Here is a 20507-nt window from a genome sequence, read left to right as displayed (position 1 = left end):
AAGCTTTTTATTATATAAAGAGGGGGAAAATAAAGATAGTGCTTCAGATTAACACTCCACATAATTCAGAACACATCATCCCCAAAACGGTGGTGGAGGAATCATGCTGTGGGGCGGGGTGCATTTCTTCAGGAACGATAAGGAACTTGGTCAGAGATTATGTGAAGATGGATGGAGCCAATTACAAGACGTGAGACTTTGACAGAACAACAACCTCAGACATAAAGCTAACACAATGACGAGTAGCTACGATCAAAGTATACTCATCTGTTTGGATGTCCCAGTTAAAGTCCAGACCTAAATCCAGTTTCTATAAGATTTTGAATAAACATAATCCAACTGTCTCCAGATGTGCAAAGCTAGTAGAGCATCACCTCAAAAGATCGTCATCTGTAACGGCAGAAAAAGGCAGAAGCTATTCCCTCTAGTGGGGCTGAAAACAAAGGCATACCATACTGCTACAAAAACAAACAAATGACAAAATGTGAAACATTTCAAAAGGTATTAATTAATTCCCAAGGCACTATATTCACGTAGTTTATGTAAGAGACGCTGAGCAAGAAATGAAAGAGAAATGACTACATGAGTTAATTTTTGTGAATCAAATGCAACAAATAAGAAACACAAGGCAACATAAAATAAACAAATTAAAACTATTATTCTTCCCGAAAAAAAAAAAAAGAAAACTAGCTCCAGTGGGCTTAAGAGTCGGACTGATGGACTGTAGATGATTTAGTGATAAATCTTTAATCTGGACAGAGGAGGCCGAAGCCTCTGTTTGTTCCCATCCCGTTGAAACACATTAGGATGACTAAACAAGCAGAAATTGATGATGCAGGGCTGAGTGTCGGGTAAATAAGTACACGACAGTCATTACCTCTGCCGGGAATTAAAAGGTGGACACTGAGATTTCAAAACATGTTTCCCATTCTGTCAAATGAAAGCAAGTTTGGTAACAAAGGTAAGTGTATAGTAACACCAATCTTTGACTAGACCGTAATGCCTCTCTCTCTGTTGAATAGCTAATGTAGTTCATTCATTATGGTTATGGATGTTATACGTTCCTCTCCTTGTCGTTATGGTGGCACTGCAGCCGTTCTGCACACCAGGGCCACGACACTCAGCATTAGTCAGCATTATCTCATCAGTCTGTCAAGGTTCATTTTAGTCCTGCAGAGATATTTACCCTTTCAACCTGATAAAGGTCAGGAGGGGCAATGTAATCTGAGCAAATACCACTATGTGTTTTTAAATCCGCTTTTCAGGAATCTCTGGTGTTACTTTTGTTAATATGCGAGCTAATCATATTTAAATTAGCATGTTTTCTGTTGTTTCTGCTTCCTTTTATTCACTTGGACACATTTAATGGAGCCCGACTGGTTCCTTTTTACAGTGCACATAAATATGTTTACATGAGAGTCATAAAAACACAACATCCTCAAACAGAGCAATAAAATTTCCAGCAAGACGTTTACATCCACTTATCTTGTTTCTGAATGTCATGTTTTGGTGATTGGGGATGATTCTGGTACAATATTTATTGGCAGAAGCAGTAGAGTTCATTTATGGCTGGTTTTCCGATGTATAGTTCATAAAGTTTAAAACGGGGTTGAGATCAGGGCTTCTTTTTTGTTCCCAAACTAGTCTTTAGCTAATAGCTGCACTAAAACATCAAAAATTATCCACATATCAACGTTTTGAGTCAAACTGAGATTCTGAGATTAAAGGAAAATAGTCAGGATGCTCATGAACCACCAAAAAAACAAGCGATCAGCGGTCTAAGATGAATAAAGTTTGGATTGAAGAGGCGCCAACCAAGAAAGAAACTCCTGCTCTAAAATAAACCATGATGAACAAACCAAAAGCTTTCTAGAAAACTAAACCATGTGGCCACAATCTCAAGAGCATGTTCAGAAGAGTGGAGGGGCTTTCAACCAAAAAAACAACTTTCAAGCATGGTGGTGGCAGTCATACACTGGGACCACTGGTACTGGTGCATTGAAGAAAGAGGGTGGAATATGAAGACAGAAAACCCTAACTTAATCCCAATTTTCAATAGTTTCATAGACTAAGCTTAGACATAATTGAACAACACTGTGAAACACACATTGAATCAGCTGCAACCAAACACCAAGCTTCTAGAAGGGCCCCGACTCTAGAAAATACGTGGAGCAAGTTTAAAAGCTGGACAAGAACAAACATTTTAAGTTAACTGTTGCAAAGAAGAGTAGCTAAGCATCCAACCAGAAGCTCATCAGTGCCAACAAAACCATGTGGTCCAAGTGAACCTTCTTTAATGGCCAGAAATATGAAGTATTGATGGGATTTTTGTGCGTTTTTGACCTTGTGTGGACAACAGAATAATTTTGAGTGATTCTGCCCGAGTCTTGGTTTTGAAAAACGTTAATATTGTTTGCTGTTTGATCATCCCACCCAGGAAAAGGAGCAATTGAAATAAATAATTAAAGCAAGAAATACATCCGTGTGATGAATTAATGTAAGCCACTAATGTAAGAACTAAAGCAGACTTTCTCAACTAAGTTGATATCAAAATGTTTTGTTCTCTCTGCCAAATTTAACCAGAAAAAAAAACGTAGGTGGAAAAATGAGAGAGAAACTGCTTTTCAAATCTCAGCTATTAAAAAACCCCCATCAAAACCTGACTAACAATCCTCTTAATATTTCTCCATGATATTCCATGATATCATAAATGTATTACCAGTTACTCTCCTAATTCCTGCACGCTAATAATCCACACTCCCCAATCTGAAACACATTACTACTTTCACTGCCAGATTATAAACATAATTTAGATCCTTCATGCTAGATTGCACTTGTTTGTTGAAAGTTAAAGTCGATCTGCTGCCAGACCACAGGTTACGAGTGTTTTATCACCGGGAGGTAATGCCTAACCTCAGGCTAGCACGGCTAGTTTTCAAGTTCTACAACACAATAAGGAGCTGCTGGCTCTCTGCTGCAGATTTATGTCGTCTCCTCACTGAAAGCTTCGCTCAGTTACTCGGTCCGCAGACAGCTGAAGTCTCACGCTACCTCTGCCGGTCCACAGGCTTGGCCGAGGCCTCGCCGTCTGCTGGCGTATGAAATTTCTGAGCTCTCAGCAGAGTGAAGGGATGGCGAGAAGGAGCGCGTGCATCAGTGGGAGCAGAGGAAATGGAGCACTCAGGAACCACTCAGCCAAGCCACAGTCTGAGAGCCGCTGGAAGTGGGTGGTGGTGAGAGAGGAAAATTGTGTTAGAGGAAAGAAGCTCAGAGCAGCCAGAGTGTGAGTGGTGCACTGCTGGAGCGTGGCTGCGCCCCCTTGTGGACAGCAGTACCTGTCGCCTCCTATTCCTTTTTCTCTCTAAGCTGACAAAAATTCACAAGGAACATTCAGAGGAGTAAAACCAGATGAATAACTTGTCTCTAACCTGCAAAAATTCATCTACATTCATACATTTTAATATTCTGGATGATCAGATTTTATATAGAAATTTGTTGTTGCAAATACGGATTTACAGTGCCTTGCAAAAATATTCACATCTCAAGTGTTTTTCACATTTGGACATATTGTGGCAGCATAAATTTATCCATTACAGAGATTTTATGTAAAAGATCGAAATAAGATTTGACAACTAAAAATCAAACTGATTTGCTTATTTCCATTCAGTCTCCATGGTTCAGTACTATGTAGAACCTCCATTAGTTACCGGTTAGGCTGCAAGGTTGAAATTAGTGAAGAGTCGGCCCATGGCATAAGCAAACTTCAAGTTACATTTGTTTGGGAATGTGAGCACTATTATATTTGATTTTACAGCATAGATAAATGAAAAGACTTTAAATTGTTTAGAAGAAGTTAAATTTAAGAGTTAAAAGAATTGGCAAAATTACTCTGGAAATGTGCAAAGAGTCATCTTCACAGTTTGACTGTTGTGTTACCATAGCTACAATCTGATGCTATAGGTTTAATCTTTGTGTTTGAGCTGCGTTTGCTCACAAATATGTGCCAGCAATCAGAACCAATCATCACTGATTGCTATGAGCCAATCAGACTCGGCCTGCTATCACTGATTCCACCAATCCTGTAGAGAAACGCTATTGGAGGTGGGAATGTGGGGCATCTGAACTATATTCTGCTGTACAAACTTGGGCCAGCATTTTAAAAAATAAATAATAATGATCATTCTTCTCATCAATGCTGACTAGTTTGCAACAGAAATAATTCCCACTACATAGTGCTGCCATCACCATGCTTCTAGGTGGATATAATGTGTCCAGGTTGATGCACGGTGTAATTTTAACTAGGGCACTTTCTTTCACACCTACTTGATTTCTAACGAGACTTCTTGCAGCTTTCTCTCCACAATGGCGTTTTGCTCCATCACATAAATTCCAAATAAGATTTCTTTTATGTTTGCGGCTGTAATGTAGCACAATGTGAAAACATTCAAAGGATATAAATTACCCTTCCCAGGCTCCGTACAAACTATTATGCTGCTCCCAAAGCCTCCAAAAGACACAAATTACTCCTAAATGTCAAGTCAGCACATGGCGACGAGAGAACTATTTCTTGAAGGATACTCCTGAGCTTTTCAAGGATAACACGTCCATAAATCTATAAGATAAACCCCTCCATCCCACTTTTAAGATTTAATGAGATTCAGCGCAAGTGTAGACGTTAAATAAAGGAAGAGGTAAGATAAAGGTGATTTTTTCCTGTGGCAACGTAATCATACTGTACACTCAAGTGCTGAAGGATAATAAAATAAATTAACTGTGTTTAATCTCTGCCTTATCTTAAATTAAAGGAGGGGGGAAAAAGATAAGGAAAGGTTCAGGTGAGCTGCCAGGTATTATTCTATAGATTTAGTTTGAGTTTGTTAATTACACATGACTCTGAAAATATACAGAGATTCATTTTAAGCCTAAAAAAACCCCCATTATGAATCAATCCTTAGGACGTTGCCTGAATAAAGGGATTATAAAATGTACAATTTTCCACAAAAACAAACATTATAAAGCAGGAAAGTATTCATAAAGACCACAAATCAAACAAACAAACAAAAAAAAACGCTTCAACTTTTTCTCATTTTGTCACATAAACAACCAAAATACTTCAATATATTTCTGAGGAATTTTATGTGGCAAAAATGAAGTGAAAAAACCTGTTTAGTACATTTTTATCTTGTCCTCTTTACTCTGATACCAGTAAATAAAAGTCAGTGCAACAAGTCCCGATGTATGTCAAGCTGTTCTGAGGTTTCAGAGGAGGATATACAAAACAGCTATTAGGCTAATTGGGGAACATTAACATTAATCTAATAGCCACACTTTTCAGATTTTCCTCAGTAATAGTTTGAGGACCAATAATGTACATTAAAGTGAATACATTGTACCAGTCACCCACGTGGATGTATAAAATACTAATTTAAAATGTTATGATCAAGTTAATATGAAGAGTAATTTATAGGATGATGCTACATAAAGTATTGGGTACACAAATAAATTCCTACTTCTACCCACTCATTTGAACGTAAAATAATTTACTGTTCTTTCCTTGCTTTTATTTTAAATTATTTTCTTTGTAAATACATTAGGTTATTCTTTTATTACACGAAGTTCAATAAAGTCAAACTCAACTCAACGTTTCTGCTTATAAAAGGATTACTATGTTCGACGAAAATTAACATATTTTCACAGGAAAAGGTTATTTTACAAAGTACAGGCAACTGTAATTTAAAAAAAAAAAGAAACATACATTTATATAAAATTTTACTTTTATACATACCGATGTGTACGGAACCACTCGAGCGTCTCGTTCCCATGTTAAAAATAACACATTTTTCTAGACGAAGTTAATGGGCTCTTTGCACCTCAGCTTCCGCGTTCGGGGTAAAGCGGCTCGATTGTTTCCGATCTATTGAAAATGGCCTTTTACAATAGGTGCTTTCAGGGCTTGGCCAAGGTTTGTACATCGATCCGAAGCCCCAACAAGTCAGCTGGAGAAAGGTTTTAAGATGTTCGCCTCGTTATACATTCACTGACACGAAGGTGAGTTTTACTTAAACTTTGTGGCTAACATTAACGTTAGCTTATGCTAGTAGGCAATATTCTCGGACATTGGTCTTGTAAAATGTGCTATTTAAGTATCTAAACATTCTAACAGACAATGTATTTATCTTATTTTCAAGTATATTATGTGTGTTTATTGTCGTTAGTGTCACAGACTAACGGGGAAGTTACGGTTCGGTCTTTTTACTTCCGAAGCCTGACGGAGCTCAACAAGCCTCATAGCTTGACAGTAGCGCAGCTCTGGTGTCAGAGATCTGGTTCAGCTGTTCAGGTTCAAAGTTGCTGCTTTTAGAAAAATATGACCGTGTTGCTTCATGTCTCCGTGTTATTTCGTTTTATTACCTTTGCGTGTTTCTTGTTCAGAGCTCAGATAGGACGGTGTTTACAGCAGTATGTACAGGCGGATCAGTTGCTCGGCTGTCTGGCTCTGGTCTGCTCTCTCGTTCCCATAAACTCTTTCAGGCTGAATACAGAAGTGATTCCATGGAAATAACTCAGGGAGGCTCCTTTATTTACCATCCGTATCCCCGGTAGTTTTAGGCTGATCCGGAGTGAAGTGAAGGCTGCAAACTTTGCTGTGCGGCGTTAGCTGGTAGCGACAGATATTTACAAGCCATCTTCTTAATTCAGGATCGCTTGGAAATTAACGAAAACTTAAAAGCCCATTATATTAGGAAGACAACAATGTTAATAGTATTGTTTTTTTGCATCTGAAATACGACTTAGTCTTTTCTACCAGTCATGGTAACTCAAAGCGGAAAAAAGTGAGCCGCATTAGCTCCTGGAGATGTGACGTCAACGCCTTAGGTGCAAAGAGCCCATTAGCTCACCTGAGCAGATTTTGGCAACTAGTTGATGCTGCCTTCAAGTACAGTCGGACATAGAAATGAACGAGCAACCACTCAAATACAGTCTCGCGCTAACTAGCCAAAAACGTCAACTGAGTTTTATTTTTAATTTAGCTATATATTCTCGACGGTCATACACTTCTGTTAGTCTCGTTCTACTTAGTCGTGTTCGGCTACACAACTACTCCATAATTTTACGGTATGTACTTGAAGGCATCGCAGTAACTTTTCAACAGCATTGTTTCGCTTGACCACAACTTTTCAGACCACTAATACACAATGCGGAGGATGGCGGAGGAGGTTCAGCCTCGACCTGAAGAAAGGTCAGTTATTTTTCATTAACTGTTGTCTGTTTTTTGTTTATTTATTCAAAGTGAATAGATATTTTTGCTGGAAATGCGAAAACTCTTGGACCGTATAAACTGAAAGTTGTGTGTATTTGATCCCGGTGTGACTCCTTCAGGATCAACTCTTGTCCTAAAACTTTGACCAGTCTTAGTTTAAGTCTGTATTTGTTTATTAATTGAAACATTTACAACTTATTTCAATACAAGATTATCATATTTAGTATTGTTTATTGTGACAAAATGCTTTGTTTTAACCCGGCTTATTCTCTTTGCTAAACTTTACTCTTGCTAAAACTGCTTAATTAAATCTCCCAACTCTAAATTAGCTTGGTTTTAATGTTTTCAATGTTTGGTTTCTGAAGGTATGGCAGATCGTTGTAGTATTTAATGCGCTAAACCACCTGAACAGTCGGGATTTTTGCTAGTTTTGAGTAATTTTAACGTGATATGTCTGTTAAAGAAACTCTGTATAAAATTTACTATAAATGTTACTGCTGATGAGATACCCCAGGGCAAAGTTTTGTGACATCGCATTGTGCCTTGCCTGATGTTGTCAAGGTTTTTTTGTTCTTGTCCAGAGATAACCAGGAAGCACTGATAACTAAAAGCACATGGACAAAGGTCAATGTATGGTTTTTGTTTGTGCATGCTCTCCTGTCTGCCTGCTGACCTCTGTGTTTTCTGACTTCAGTTCGTGGATAGCAAACTGGCTCCCTTCCTGGTGCCCCACTTCTCCAACTCAGCTGAAAGATGCAGAGGAAAAGATGCTCAAAGGTAAACAAAAAAGAGAGAAGTTATGTTTCCTCTACTTTTCTATATCTTATTGTCCCTTCTCTCTGCTGAAGTTGTCAGTCAACCCTACTCCAGGCAGCACATCCGCTTATCCAACGGCAACTACCTGTGGACCATAGCCTTTTCCACCCACCTGCATCCGAACTCATCGTCTCTCCTGCCGCCTCGCTCCCAGCCCAGGACGCCCCTGGTTCTTCTCCACGGACTCGGAGGCGGCATCGGCCTCTGGATCCAGAATCTGGACGCTCTGTCCAGCTGCGGACCCGTCTACGCGCTGGACTTGCTGGGGTTCGGCAGGAGCAGCCGCCCCCAGTTCAGCAACGACCCCGAGGGGGCCGAGGAGGACTTCGTGTCGGCCTTGGAGGAGTGGAGGCAGAAGGTGGGCCTGGAAGAGATGGTTCTGCTTGGACACAATCTTGGAGGATACCTGTCTGCAGCCTACACACTCAGATACCCAAACAGGTGCTGTATTTTTAAGATCATGCTTAAATTAACTTATTTTAATTAATTTATGAAGTAAGTGCTAGCAGTGGGCGATATCTACTTAAGGTTTTATCACGATATTTCGTGATAGCGATAAAAGTGACGATAAGACCTATTTATCACCAAAACAACTTGAAAAACATATCTATTCGTAATACGGTTCTTTAGGACGTGTCACATACATTTGTATCACAAAACTGCACACAGTTACTGCATTTAGTTATATTTACAAATTTATTAATATTGGTTGATGAATAAACAGTGGAGAAAATAGTGAAACTAACAATCCCAACAGTCTGGGGTGTTTAATGCTAATTGGAATTTATTGTGACAACGATCAATCAAAATGCTTATGATAAGAAATTTATCGCGATAAATAATAAACAATGTGATAAATTCCCAACCCGTAGTAATACGGTGTTTCTGCTTGTGCAGGGTGAGACATCTGCTGCTGGTGGAACCGTGGGGGTTCCCGGCCCGCCCAGACAACCCTTACCACTACTCCATCCCGGTGTGGATCAGAGCCATCGGGGCCTTCATGAGCCCATTCAACCAGCTGGCTGTTCTCAGGCTGGCTGGACCTCTGGGTCCGAACACACACATTTACAAACTCATACATGCACTTAAACAATCCTGGGACCTTTATATTTTTTTTGCATGAGTTTTAAAGTTTAAGTTTATTACACAGACGATCAGATTATAGTTTCAAACATATACTATATCTCCAGTTCCAATTACATAATTGGGGATCAAATTTAAAAAGTCTGAAAAGGGGTAAAACTGCATAGCCTATTATACTGAGGTAAGGTAACAAAAACAAAACTAATATGTTGGCCCGAAACCTAAATCCATTTCAACGGTTTATATAGGAATTAAAAAGGAAAAAAAGGGGGGTAATTGGGGGAAAAAAAATAAAACAAGGATATTTCTAAATTTAGAATCAACTATTCTACTGTGAGACCACTCTGTTAGGGGTGGAAAACATTCTGGACTGTTCCTGGTTTTCCCAGAAGTGGACATCCCAGGAAGTTCACCCTGGGGTCAAACTGTGTAAAGCCAAGAAGAATCGCAAAAACCCATAGAGCTGCCTCTCAAACCCACAATTTATAGAACAGAAATTTCTGTATTGTGCTACGGTGATGAAATTCTGTTGCGACAGCGGCAAAGTGACAGGCAATCAGAGTAAGTTGGTTTCACACAAAGATAAGAAAATAAAATGTATATGAACAGAATAAAATACTATATGTAAAGGGCAAAATTTCAACAAACTGTGCAGTTCTTAAAGATAAGTCAGAGCCAAAGGAATGTGTAACTGGGTAGGTTAATTTAAAAAAATGCATTTATGTATTTGAACATTAAAACAGTATTTGCAATAAGTGACTAAAACTGTGCCATAGTAGAGATGTGGCGATGCCATCAAAAATGTAATTTAAATTGAGTAAAAACTGTGCAAATTAAGGTAAATATTTATTGATTTCCTTTTTGGATCATTGATGGTTATAAACTCTAACAGCTGCTGGGAGCAAGGATCTCCAATAACACTCTTTTGTGCGCTTAGGATGCAGCAGTCTGACAATACAATTACAACAAAGCAAAACAAAACAAAAAAAGGCTTTTTTTGTGTGCGTGGAAAGTTTGTCACTAACAATGTGTAGGTTTTCAAATTTGTATCGGAAGAATGCCAAAAACTTTTAGATGAGACCAAGTTTCAGCTGTTTGGCAGTAAATTGAGAGGAAACCGAACGATGCACATCAGCATAAAGTCCTGGCTTTCTGGCATGGTGATGATCTGGGCTCGATTTGGTGCCATAACATCCAGACATTCTCCTCCCTCAGGTCCGACGATGGTCAAGACTTTGCGGTCAGACTTCAAGCAGAAGTTCTCCGCTGTGTTCAATGATGACACTGTGTCCGACTACATCTACCACCTCAACGCCCAGACGCCAAGGTGAAAAATCTGATTTTTTTGCCCTCCTGCCTGTGGCTGTTTCAACTCCGTTCAAGTCCTCAAACTAGGATTTCTCTGTGTGTCAGTGGCGAGACGGCCTTTAGGAACATGACCATTCCCTACGGGTGGGCGAAGAGGCCGATGCTGGAGCGGATCGACGGGGTCAGAGCAGACATTCCCATCTCCTTCATTTACGGATCTCGGTCCAGCATCGACAGCAACTCTGGGTATGAGGTGAAGAAGACAAGGCCAGATGCGGAAATCGTTGTAAGTTGTCTTTCCTCGGCTTTCCACTGCAAAAGCCTGAAACTTGATGTCAAAAATCGATTCCCGGGTGTCTGTGTTCGTCAGGTGATCCGAGGCGCCGGCCATTACGTGTTCGCTGATCAACCGGAGGACTTCAACCACACGGTCCTCCGGATTCTCGCCTGGACAGAGCGGAAAGGCGCAGACGACTGAACGAAGCGGTGAATCGCTGATAAAAGATTCGACAGATCGACCAAAGCTGAACCCATTCCACTACCAGAGAAATAACCTGCTTTATCATGCACTTTATTTGTACGAGAGAGACCTGTGACAGGCTGGAGGCTCTCATCACTCCAATTCTTCTTTAGCTGACTTCTTGGGGCAAAAAGCTCCACAGTTTATTTGAAATATTTCTTGTAAGTAAATGTGAAATTCATTTGATTTCTCTGTACTCGTTGATGCTGTTTCTTTGAATTCTTTTTGGACAGCTCTCCTGTCCGGGGAATTTGCTATTTTTGATGCAGGCAGGATAAACAGAATGAGGGAGGGAATATGAGGCAGAGTTAAACAGGGCAAAGGGGCCGCTGACACTCTCAGGAAGCATTCTCACTTCTTTGGAACCACGGAGTGAGCACGGCCAGCAGATGGCAGTACAGCGACGTCATGCTCTGCAGAGGGAACAACAGCAAATTGTAACACAAAGCAGCAACCCTCACATATTGAGCTGAGTGACCCACTCAGGAGACCTGGACAGTGATGCTCTCTCTGAGCCCGTTCGACACTCAGCCCACCACTAAGTCACAGCTGCCATGACAGAATCGGGTCAGAGGCATGTGTCGGACTAAAAATAGGCCTTCTTTTTCAAAGAGGCATCGCTGTGATTTATAGAAACTCTTGAGTCTGCAGAAAATGAACGGGTCAAGGAAAAAAAAAGAAGTTTATCTCTTCGTTGGGGGATGTTTACGTGTCACTCTAACATATCATCTGGGACATGTTCTATCTGGTCTCATGGTCACTGATAAAAGCAATCCAATAAATGGGAAATAAAAACTAGCATAGCTTTTATTTTGGTAGATTTTTCATAAATAGAACTACAACAAAATAAAATGGCTAAATTCTAAGAAATCATTAAAATGGACTTCAATTGTGGCTTGTTTTTAATATCATTTTACATAAATCAACTAAATTACTAGAATAAAGTAGGGAGTAGGCTCTGCTTTTACTTTATAAGTAACAGTTAACTAACATTAAATTATCTTCCTCAATGGGCTACATCTTAAATCTACAAGCTCACATTTATTAATACCAAATGAGTAATAAGGATGCCACAGTTTTAGACTTTGAGTCAATTTTGTCCATAAGCAAAATATGTTTTTCAAAGCAGAGGAAGTTACTGCTTGACCGCCTAAGCTCCTTCACTTTTTCTTCATGAATTCATCTGGTTTGTATTACACATCAAAAAGAAACTTTAATGACTTGGTCAGTAACTTCTTAACTCTCTAACAAGGTGAAATGTAACATTTAAAAAAAAAAAAAGCTAACGCTAAGCCAGCTAAAATGGGACACAAACATAAATTCTTGATTCAACACATAAACTTTCTTAAACACAAGTGTTACGTTAGTTCTTTGCCATGTCTAATTTTTATTTAAATCCATTTGTTAAGCGCAATAAGTCAAGCGCAAGTTTGACTTTAGCAATTAGCGCTAAAGTTAAGCCAGCTAAAGTGCCGTAAATTCTTGATTCAACACATAAACTTTCTTGAACACAAGTGTTAAAATAGTTTATTGCATAATGTTATTCAAATCCATTTAAGAGCCAGAATGATGAGGAAAATCTTGGTTTAAATGTTCCAAACAGAATAAATGCACTTAAATAAAATTTTATTTTTCCCCAAATCTTTTCCATGTGTAAAAATAGGCTGCAATATATTTTAAAGCTTTTCCCACATCTTTATTGGAAGTGCCGGCGGCATTCTGGAACTGCTTAGAAAATGGAAATATGAGTTCCTAATAATAGTAATTGTCGTGAGACTAATCATCCAAAGACCCTGAGTGTCTTGGCCTTCACCAGTTCCTGCAGCTCGGTTACCTCTGCCCATCTCTGTCACTCCTGAAACATCAACCCAGCCCGCCCCAGCTGTCTCCAGGCAACAGGGTAGCCACGGAGACCGAGCCTTTTGGATTAGCCGACCTGCAGGAAGTGATCCCGCGGTCGGACAAGGTAATTATGGGTTGTTTTCTTGAAGATGCTGGCTTGCCTGTCTGTCTGGCTGTTTCTCAAGGCAGCTCCATGTGCGCGAGGCCTCGTGTGGATGAAGACGTGCGCGCGCAACGTGCCCGGGCCTCCGTCCATAATGTTCACTTAAAAAGGCTGCTAGCTTTTTCTTCCCATCTCCGTCTTTCTCCCTCTCTCTCTCTCTCTCTCTCTCTCTGTCTGTGTGTGTCTATCTCTGTCACCCACTCAGTCACATGATCATGAAATCATTTTATTATGAAACAGAAAACAAGCGAGAGATGTGACAGCCGCTTTCATGCTGGGCTTGGATATAATTGAAAGCACAGTGGCTGGAAATAGCCGCACATAAAAAAGATGGCTGCAGACAGGAAGGCACACTGTTTTAATGCTGTTGGTAAACTAGTAACAGCTTGTAGGGAGATCTCTGCTGTCAGGCCACTAATAAGACCATAATTGTTTATGTTCCGAGGTTTGTTGGTGGTTTTCAGTCCGTATTTTCTCACGGTAAGAGTCCGACAAAGCCTCATAAAAGTATTCACACCTAGGGATGGGCAATATGGACTTACAGTTTTTATCACGATATTCTGTGGAACTATCATGATAAAATAACGATTTATTACAGTCTTTTTTTTTTAGGTAAGTGCATGGTCGTGACTGCATGGCACAGCAATTAAACCCGCTGCAAACACATTTACATTAGTAATGCACTTCTTTAGGACACCAGTGGTGTAAATACATAATACATTTAATCATATTTTCAAATGTATTGGTATTTGTTGATGCTCTCATTAAACAAACAAAACTAACAATCCCACAGTAATACAGACAGTTTTTTGGGGGGGGGTTTGAACATCACTAATTGGACTTTATCGTCACAACAATAAATCAAAATTCTTAGCGTGGTAAGAAATGTATCACAATAAATGATAAACAATACGACAAATGCCAAACCCTATTCACAACGATTGAACTTTTCCACATTTTGAAATGTGTATGCAGTTTGCTTTGCTTTGACGCCCCTAAATTAAATCTAGCACAACCAGTTGCCTTTAAATCCCAACAAATTAGTACAGTTGCCTCCACTGCTATAATTGTGTAAATCTCTCTGGTTTGGTAGAAAATATTAGTGAACAAACAGCTTCTGCTCATAAACCATCTCATAGAAAGATGTGAAGTTATATTATTTAGCAACATCGCAGCTTTGAGCGTTCCTCAGAGCTCTGCTCAAATCCATCATCCAGCAATGAAATGATTTCAGCACAACCGCAAACCCACCGAGACGTGACCTTTGACCTTAACTAAACTGGCCGTGAAAGAGGAGCATTGATCAGAGGAGCGGTCAAGAGCCCCTTAACTTAGACGGAAGAATGAGTTGAAAGGGCAGCTATTAGTTGTTCTACCCACAGATTTTTCTTTTATGGAATAAAATTTTTTATTTTTGAAACCAAGGATTTAAAGACTTAAGAAATTAGCGCTGTTAGAGCAAACAGTCGCAATGGATTTTATTTAGCGCTTTCAGAGCGAAGGGGGCTGAATCAAAAGCATGCCACACTGTTCAGATTTGTATTTTTCGACATTTATCCTCTTTTTTTACCCAGTACTTTGTGTTAGTCAATCCCTGTGAAATATGCAGTCTGACAAAATGTGAAAAACTTGGAAAGCCTTCCAATTTGTAAATTTGAGAGAGGAAATCATTTCATTTCATAAGAATGAGTGTGTTCAACATTTACTAATCCAAACTATGCTTCTTTTTTTTGTTTTAAGATTTGTCATTCAGTCAAAGAAGAACAAATCAGTTCACTAGTTTGCCTGCGAGTGACTGACGATATTTACAGTCCAGACTTTTATCTATCTTTTATTTTTTTTGCCCCACAAACACAGCAATCAGAGCGACAGTTGCACAATATAAGAGACATCTGATGCACTAAGTCTTTCTTCCAGCCTCCATTTCCGATAAGTTCACTCATCAATGCACCACAGATCAAATAGCAACAGAAGAAGAAGAAATGTTCTGGGATATTATGCAGTGAGGGCACTTCACAGCGCCGCACTGCTCTCAAATTACACCAAAAGGCGACAGACTCTCTTAATGATTGCAGCATTTAGATTCTGACTGAGTGCATCAGGAAAGGCTAAACAGCCCCCACTGCCTGCCAGCTGGCTGCTTGTTCTGCGCATGATGCACAGCGCAGAAAAAAAGAAAAAGGTTTGGATAGCGATGATTTCTCTTCATCTTGCAGGAGGAATGAAAAGAATCTGAGGAAGCGTTGACGCTTTTCTGTGCCGATTCATAAAGTCAAAAGTGCTCGCTGATTGGTGAAACCCTGCAGAGCTGCTCATTTCTACTCTCTCATCGCTGAAACTAGCAGATCTGGCTTTGGCCTGTACTTCCTTTCACCGAGCACATTTCCATATCTGGCCTCGCTGGTCAGACATCACATGCTTTAATCGAAATTGTTTCAATTTCCAGTTGAGAGCTAAAAGATTGATCTGCCTGTTTGATACCTTTTCCCCTCCTCTCTCATGTGTTTGGGGGCGTTGTTGCATAAAAAAGAGCAGAACAACTAATATCAGGTGGTGCCTGCAGCCAGAAGGCATTTGCAGACAGAAAGGGCACAAATTCCTCCCAGAAAACATTTCACAGAGAAGCCAAAGGAAGCCATTTTGACTGAATTGTTACATAACTCTACACAGAGGCTTGAAAAAGTTATTTTTACCCATTTCCCCCCTCTATATGGGAATGCGATATATTAATGGATTGATGGACGTTTTTAAGACATTTTTAATAAATAAAACTGAAAAGTGTGGCATGCATTTTTCATCAGCCTGATGATACAAAATGGAAGCCAGTGAAGAGAGAAAGTCAATGTTACTGCTTTAATAAAGCTTTGATGGCTCTAATTTTGTGGCTTCCAGAGGGAAGTGGTTGCTTTAGGATTTATTTAGGAACATTGAAGTAACGGATGCTGGTTGGAAAACGGACGGAGCTAAATGCAGGACAATCCCAACAAAAAAAACAAAAAACAAAACAACAACAAAAACAAGTTAGAGGCAGCAAAAGACTTGAGGCTGAGGTGGAAGTTCGTCTTCGAGATGGACAATTAGTCCAAAAATACACGTAGAGCTGAACTGGAATATGTGAGATCCAAGCAGAATTGTGTATAAGGACGGCCTAGTCAAAGTACAGACCTAAATCCAGTTGAAATCCAGTAGCCACCCTGTTAAATTAATGTTCACAGAATTGCTCCATCCAATCTCACTGAACTTGAGCTGTAAGTGAAAAACATCTTGAAATGAAAAAGTGTCTAGAAAGGATTGGTACACATGCGCACCACACTTTTAAGATTTTCCCTGTAAAAATTGCTTCAAACTATGTTTTTCTTCTACTTCACAATTAAGAGGTACTTTGCGCTTCTCCGTCAAACCAAAAGCAAACGTCCTTCATCAGTCGGGTTCTCATTTTTTCTGTTGTTAAATCTTCCCATATGCCATGTGACCAAGTTTAAATGTTTTCCAAAAAAAGAACAAAGAAAAGGTTTCAACAGTATTATGTCAGAGATGAGCTCGTGAGAATCTTAATACTTGCAGATCACTACTTGATGATCTGTAGACGTGTGTTTTGCTAAGATAGTTTAATCTCTTTTAGTAAATGATTTAATAAACTCCCTCAAATACCTGAAAAATGTACGGTTTTCAAAACAAAAAGGTTCAAAATCATGTTGCATAACTATTTCCCCCCCCCACTACATACAAATAATTAAATAAATATAATTTGAGAGTAATCTCCTAACCTTAACAGGGTGTGTGTACTTTTGGGATTACTAGTTCCCTTCGTAACTCAAACACGTCACTCACCAAACATTCCTCTGCTTACGAAACACTGCTTAGTAAAACAACAGATAACTATGTTTTTATCTTTTCTGTTTTCATAGCAGCAGTTTACTAAATTAAATACTGAGCAATTAGACTATGGCATCACTCTGCAGGCATTTTTTCTCGCTCGGTTTGAGAATTTGTCAACATTTTCACATCTAAACTCAGAACCTCATGAGCTCTGAGTGAAAGACGTCCGAACAGCAGCAGGACATTTTCGCATTAGCGATCATTAGCAGGAGCCTGTGGAAACGTAGCGTGTTACAAAAGTCTACCCTTCATATTTCATCATGTTAAAACCACAAACGTCAGTGTGTTATTGTGGTTTTTATGGGATGGACCACAATGTATTGCATGAATGATGCTTCTTTATTGTTTTTAGTTTATTATGTAATTGTTTTCATTTGGTCTGTTTTAATACTTGGCTGAATCATGAGATGGATGAGCATCAATTTTCTAGTCTGGTCACAAATTTTTACATTGCACTTTGACTGGCCATTAGTCATTTTATGTTGTTATAGCAGTGTTTCGTAAAATCAACTTTTTTGAGCACATCATGTTATAACGTTACTCCGAAAGCAACAACATACCTGTTGCCTTGATTCTTTCACGTGTCTTTGAAAAAAAAAAGTCCTTTCATCTCCATGGCAACCATTCAGCTATGCAAAAACGCCTGGGTGGACCTAGCCCCGCCTCTGAGGACGAAGCTCCAAGCTTCCGCCTCACAGAACAGCCACTCCCCCTCTCGCCCTCTCGCCCCCTGCAGCCTAGCCAGCAGCAATTAGCAAACGCCTTCTGGAACTGCGCATCAGCTGAGGTCATTACACGAGCTACTTCAAAGTGAAACGCTGGTGAAAATATTTTTAAAGGGCTCATAGAGGAGCCATGTTGTGATGACCTGCTGAGGGGAGAGATTCAGACAGAGCAGGAGTTTCTTAAAGAGACAGAGGCCCAATTCCAAGGTGTTAAATTAGGACGTCAAATAGCATTTTTAGAGTCTCTTGATAGTACCATTTTATAGCACAATGTGGCTGGAAAATACATAGCACTTCCCCTTTAATGATTGATATTTTTTTGTTGCTTCCCCTTTTTTTGTTTCAGGTTGTGACATCTTTTTGTTTAAGAGATTCCATCTCTCGTTCTGGCTCACGTTCCCGTCCCCGGCTCGCCCTTCTCTGGCAGACCTTGAGTTCTCATTGCGCGGCCCAAGCAAACAGAAGCTTTGTGTTCCACTCTGGCTAAACCCAAAGTGCAAACAGACACGGACAGGCAGAGCATCAACCACATACACTTTGCACACTGAACGCCTGTCCTGGCCGAGATGAAGAAAAGCGCGTCGATGTGTGCGAGGCAGCAGCCTGGACACCAAAAGTCGGCCTTGCTAGCGTAAGAGATGACTGAGGGAGTGTTTCATCTGCAGCAGCGATGGCAGCTGTTAAGCCTCCACAATCAGCTCCACTGGCAGTCAGATTTAATGTCCCGCTGACAGACACACACTTCAAACTGGAGCCTAACCCACACACAGAACAAACAGCGCATGCCGGCAAAACCATGCTTAGCAATCAAGTGGTGTAGAGCTGTTGTGAGGCGTTTCACAAAACAATGCAGCTATTTTCATTGCAATTTGTCATAGAAGCAATGAAAACTTTAATGCTCGCTGGAGACATATGAGCTAATGGCTATGGGGGAAAAAAATCACCAAAAACATTAAAGGACATAAGCTTCCTGAAGAAGATATTGCTGCATCTCCGGCCTACTCTAACACAAACTGGCTCCAACAGCTCCCTGTCTTCAGCCTGCAGAACTTGAAATTAACTTTGGTAAAAAATTTGGTTTTTACACGAATGTTTCAGTAATATACAATGTTTTCGTCAATAAAAATAATCTACAGTTAACACCTGAAGCTGTTAATAAAAGGAAAGCATTCACAAGTCTTCAGGTTTCTTACATTTTGGGAGACCAACACAAAGAATGCTCAGTTTATTTATTTTAAAAAATTGCACATGTGAAATCTAAAACTGGGATTGTGTGTCTGACATTTGCATTTTTCTTTTTCTGAGTTTTGACAAAGGAAAGAACATGGATGTTTTGAGCTGAAAGCCTGATAAATTAGAAAATTTATCCCCTTAACCATCATTACAAAACCTACAGTATCAAATAATGAACAGTACAATAAACAACATTTTTGAAATGTTAAAATCTGAAAATCTAATATGTACTGAGCTTCTTTGAAGTTTCCATCAAAGCTGACAGAAAAGTAGATAGAAAAGGCTTTCATACAACTGCTCATAAAATTATGCAAAGGAAAGAGTTTATACTTTATATAAGTTTGGTTAACATAGCTGAGCTTCAGGTATTAACCTGTAAATCAAAAGTTGGTCCTTAAAACAATGAGAGCAGGTCTTGGACATTTTAAACTAGATGAGATTATTAGTTTTACTTGTCAAATATGAAGGTCAAAAAATTTACAAGACATCCACCATTTTGTAGTAGTTGTCAACTACTACAACGTCCACCCCTCTGGATTTTTCAGGTATTGCTAGTGACTCATGGTTGATAGTAATTGTGTCTGATTAACTGGTGCATTATTAGGTCAAGGAGTAGCAACCGAATGTTTAAACAGAACAAACTAACAGGGTAATATTAACCTCAATATCAAAGCCATTGAATATATGCCCATTCAGCTTGCCATACCGACCACTGCACTAATGACAAGCCAGAGTTTTTCAGGCTTTTTGCCAGTTGATATGGCAAAAACCTGCTGAGATATGCAAATCACACAGTTTTATAGATGCATGTGATAAAACATCGGAGTCTTTGTCGTGTATGAAGGGGAAAAAAACCCACTACTGGATTAAAATCCAGTAGTGGGTTCAGGAAAATGCTATCATGAATTTGTAGACAATGAAACAGCCATTCAATGAACATCTGATTTTTGTACATGCACAAGACGTTTTCATTCATTGTATTGTTTGCTCTTTTTTTTTTTGTTTTAGCTTTGTGCACCTACATCTGGCTCCATAGTAGCTACATTATTACAATGTGCTTTGTCTGCAGTTTGTAAAGTGGAATTTTGTGTTTTCCACTGAATGCAGCAGAAAGCTGCTGCCAAAAAGCTGCAATACAAGTGCAATTTTCTAACTATCTGATCTGCTCAAGAGTCCAAAGCTTCATACATCAACCACAAAGGTTACGTTTGGCTCATTTAACCCCTTCAGGTCCCACGTCCACAAGAGTGGACATGGGACATTTTGGAGCATCTTCAGACAAGAGAAGCATTTCTATGGAACTAGAGAAGGGGAAGAGTAAGTGTCTATTTTCCATTAAAAATATAAATTTAGGTTCAGTAGCCTAATAAAATTGCACTCAGTATAATTTTAAGTGTTTCCTGTGATATTATCTGAAATTATTTTCTATTGTAAAATAGTGAAATAGGATTTTTTTTATTTTTTTTTATTAGAATATCGGTCACAATCAGGAGTTGGAATATTAGGGGGGAAAAGTCTGTAAGCATTCTTTAGCTTATTTCACAATTAATTTATTTTATTTTGGGGCTTTTTTATCATTATTATTATGTTTGTCTTGAACTACTTGTAAAAATAGCATTTTTCTCTTTAATTCGTCGCCGAAGGGGTGTAAAAATGAGTTGGACATTTTTTTTTATT

The 20507-nt window shown here is 39.3% G+C and overlaps 1 protein-coding gene across 1 annotated transcript; it reads left to right on the top strand.

Moving 5' to 3' along the window:
* The first annotated feature begins 7050 nt into the window (after positions 1 to 7050).
* On the top strand, positions 7051 to 11867 carry LOC106930180 (1-acylglycerol-3-phosphate O-acyltransferase ABHD5-like). Its single transcript, XM_015007579.2, has 7 exons — positions 7051 to 7240; positions 7956 to 8038; positions 8110 to 8518; positions 8975 to 9126; positions 10376 to 10487; positions 10574 to 10754; positions 10839 to 11867. The coding sequence occupies exons 1-7, from the start codon at positions 7197 to 7199 to the stop codon at positions 10944 to 10946; spliced, it is 1089 nt and encodes a 362-aa protein (XP_014863065.2). The 5' UTR covers positions 7051 to 7196; the 3' UTR covers positions 10947 to 11867.
* The last annotated feature ends 8640 nt before the right edge of the window (positions 11868 to 20507 follow it).

Source organism: Poecilia mexicana, unplaced genomic scaffold (assembly GCF_051168715.1).
Source record: "Poecilia mexicana isolate PSO_F unplaced genomic scaffold, ASM5116871v1 scaffold_11, whole genome shotgun sequence".
Classification (NCBI taxonomy): Eukaryota; Metazoa; Chordata; class Actinopteri; order Cyprinodontiformes; family Poeciliidae; genus Poecilia; species Poecilia mexicana.
Note: the sequence above shows the minus strand (reverse complement) of the source record. Positions and strands in the feature narration are given on the sequence as shown.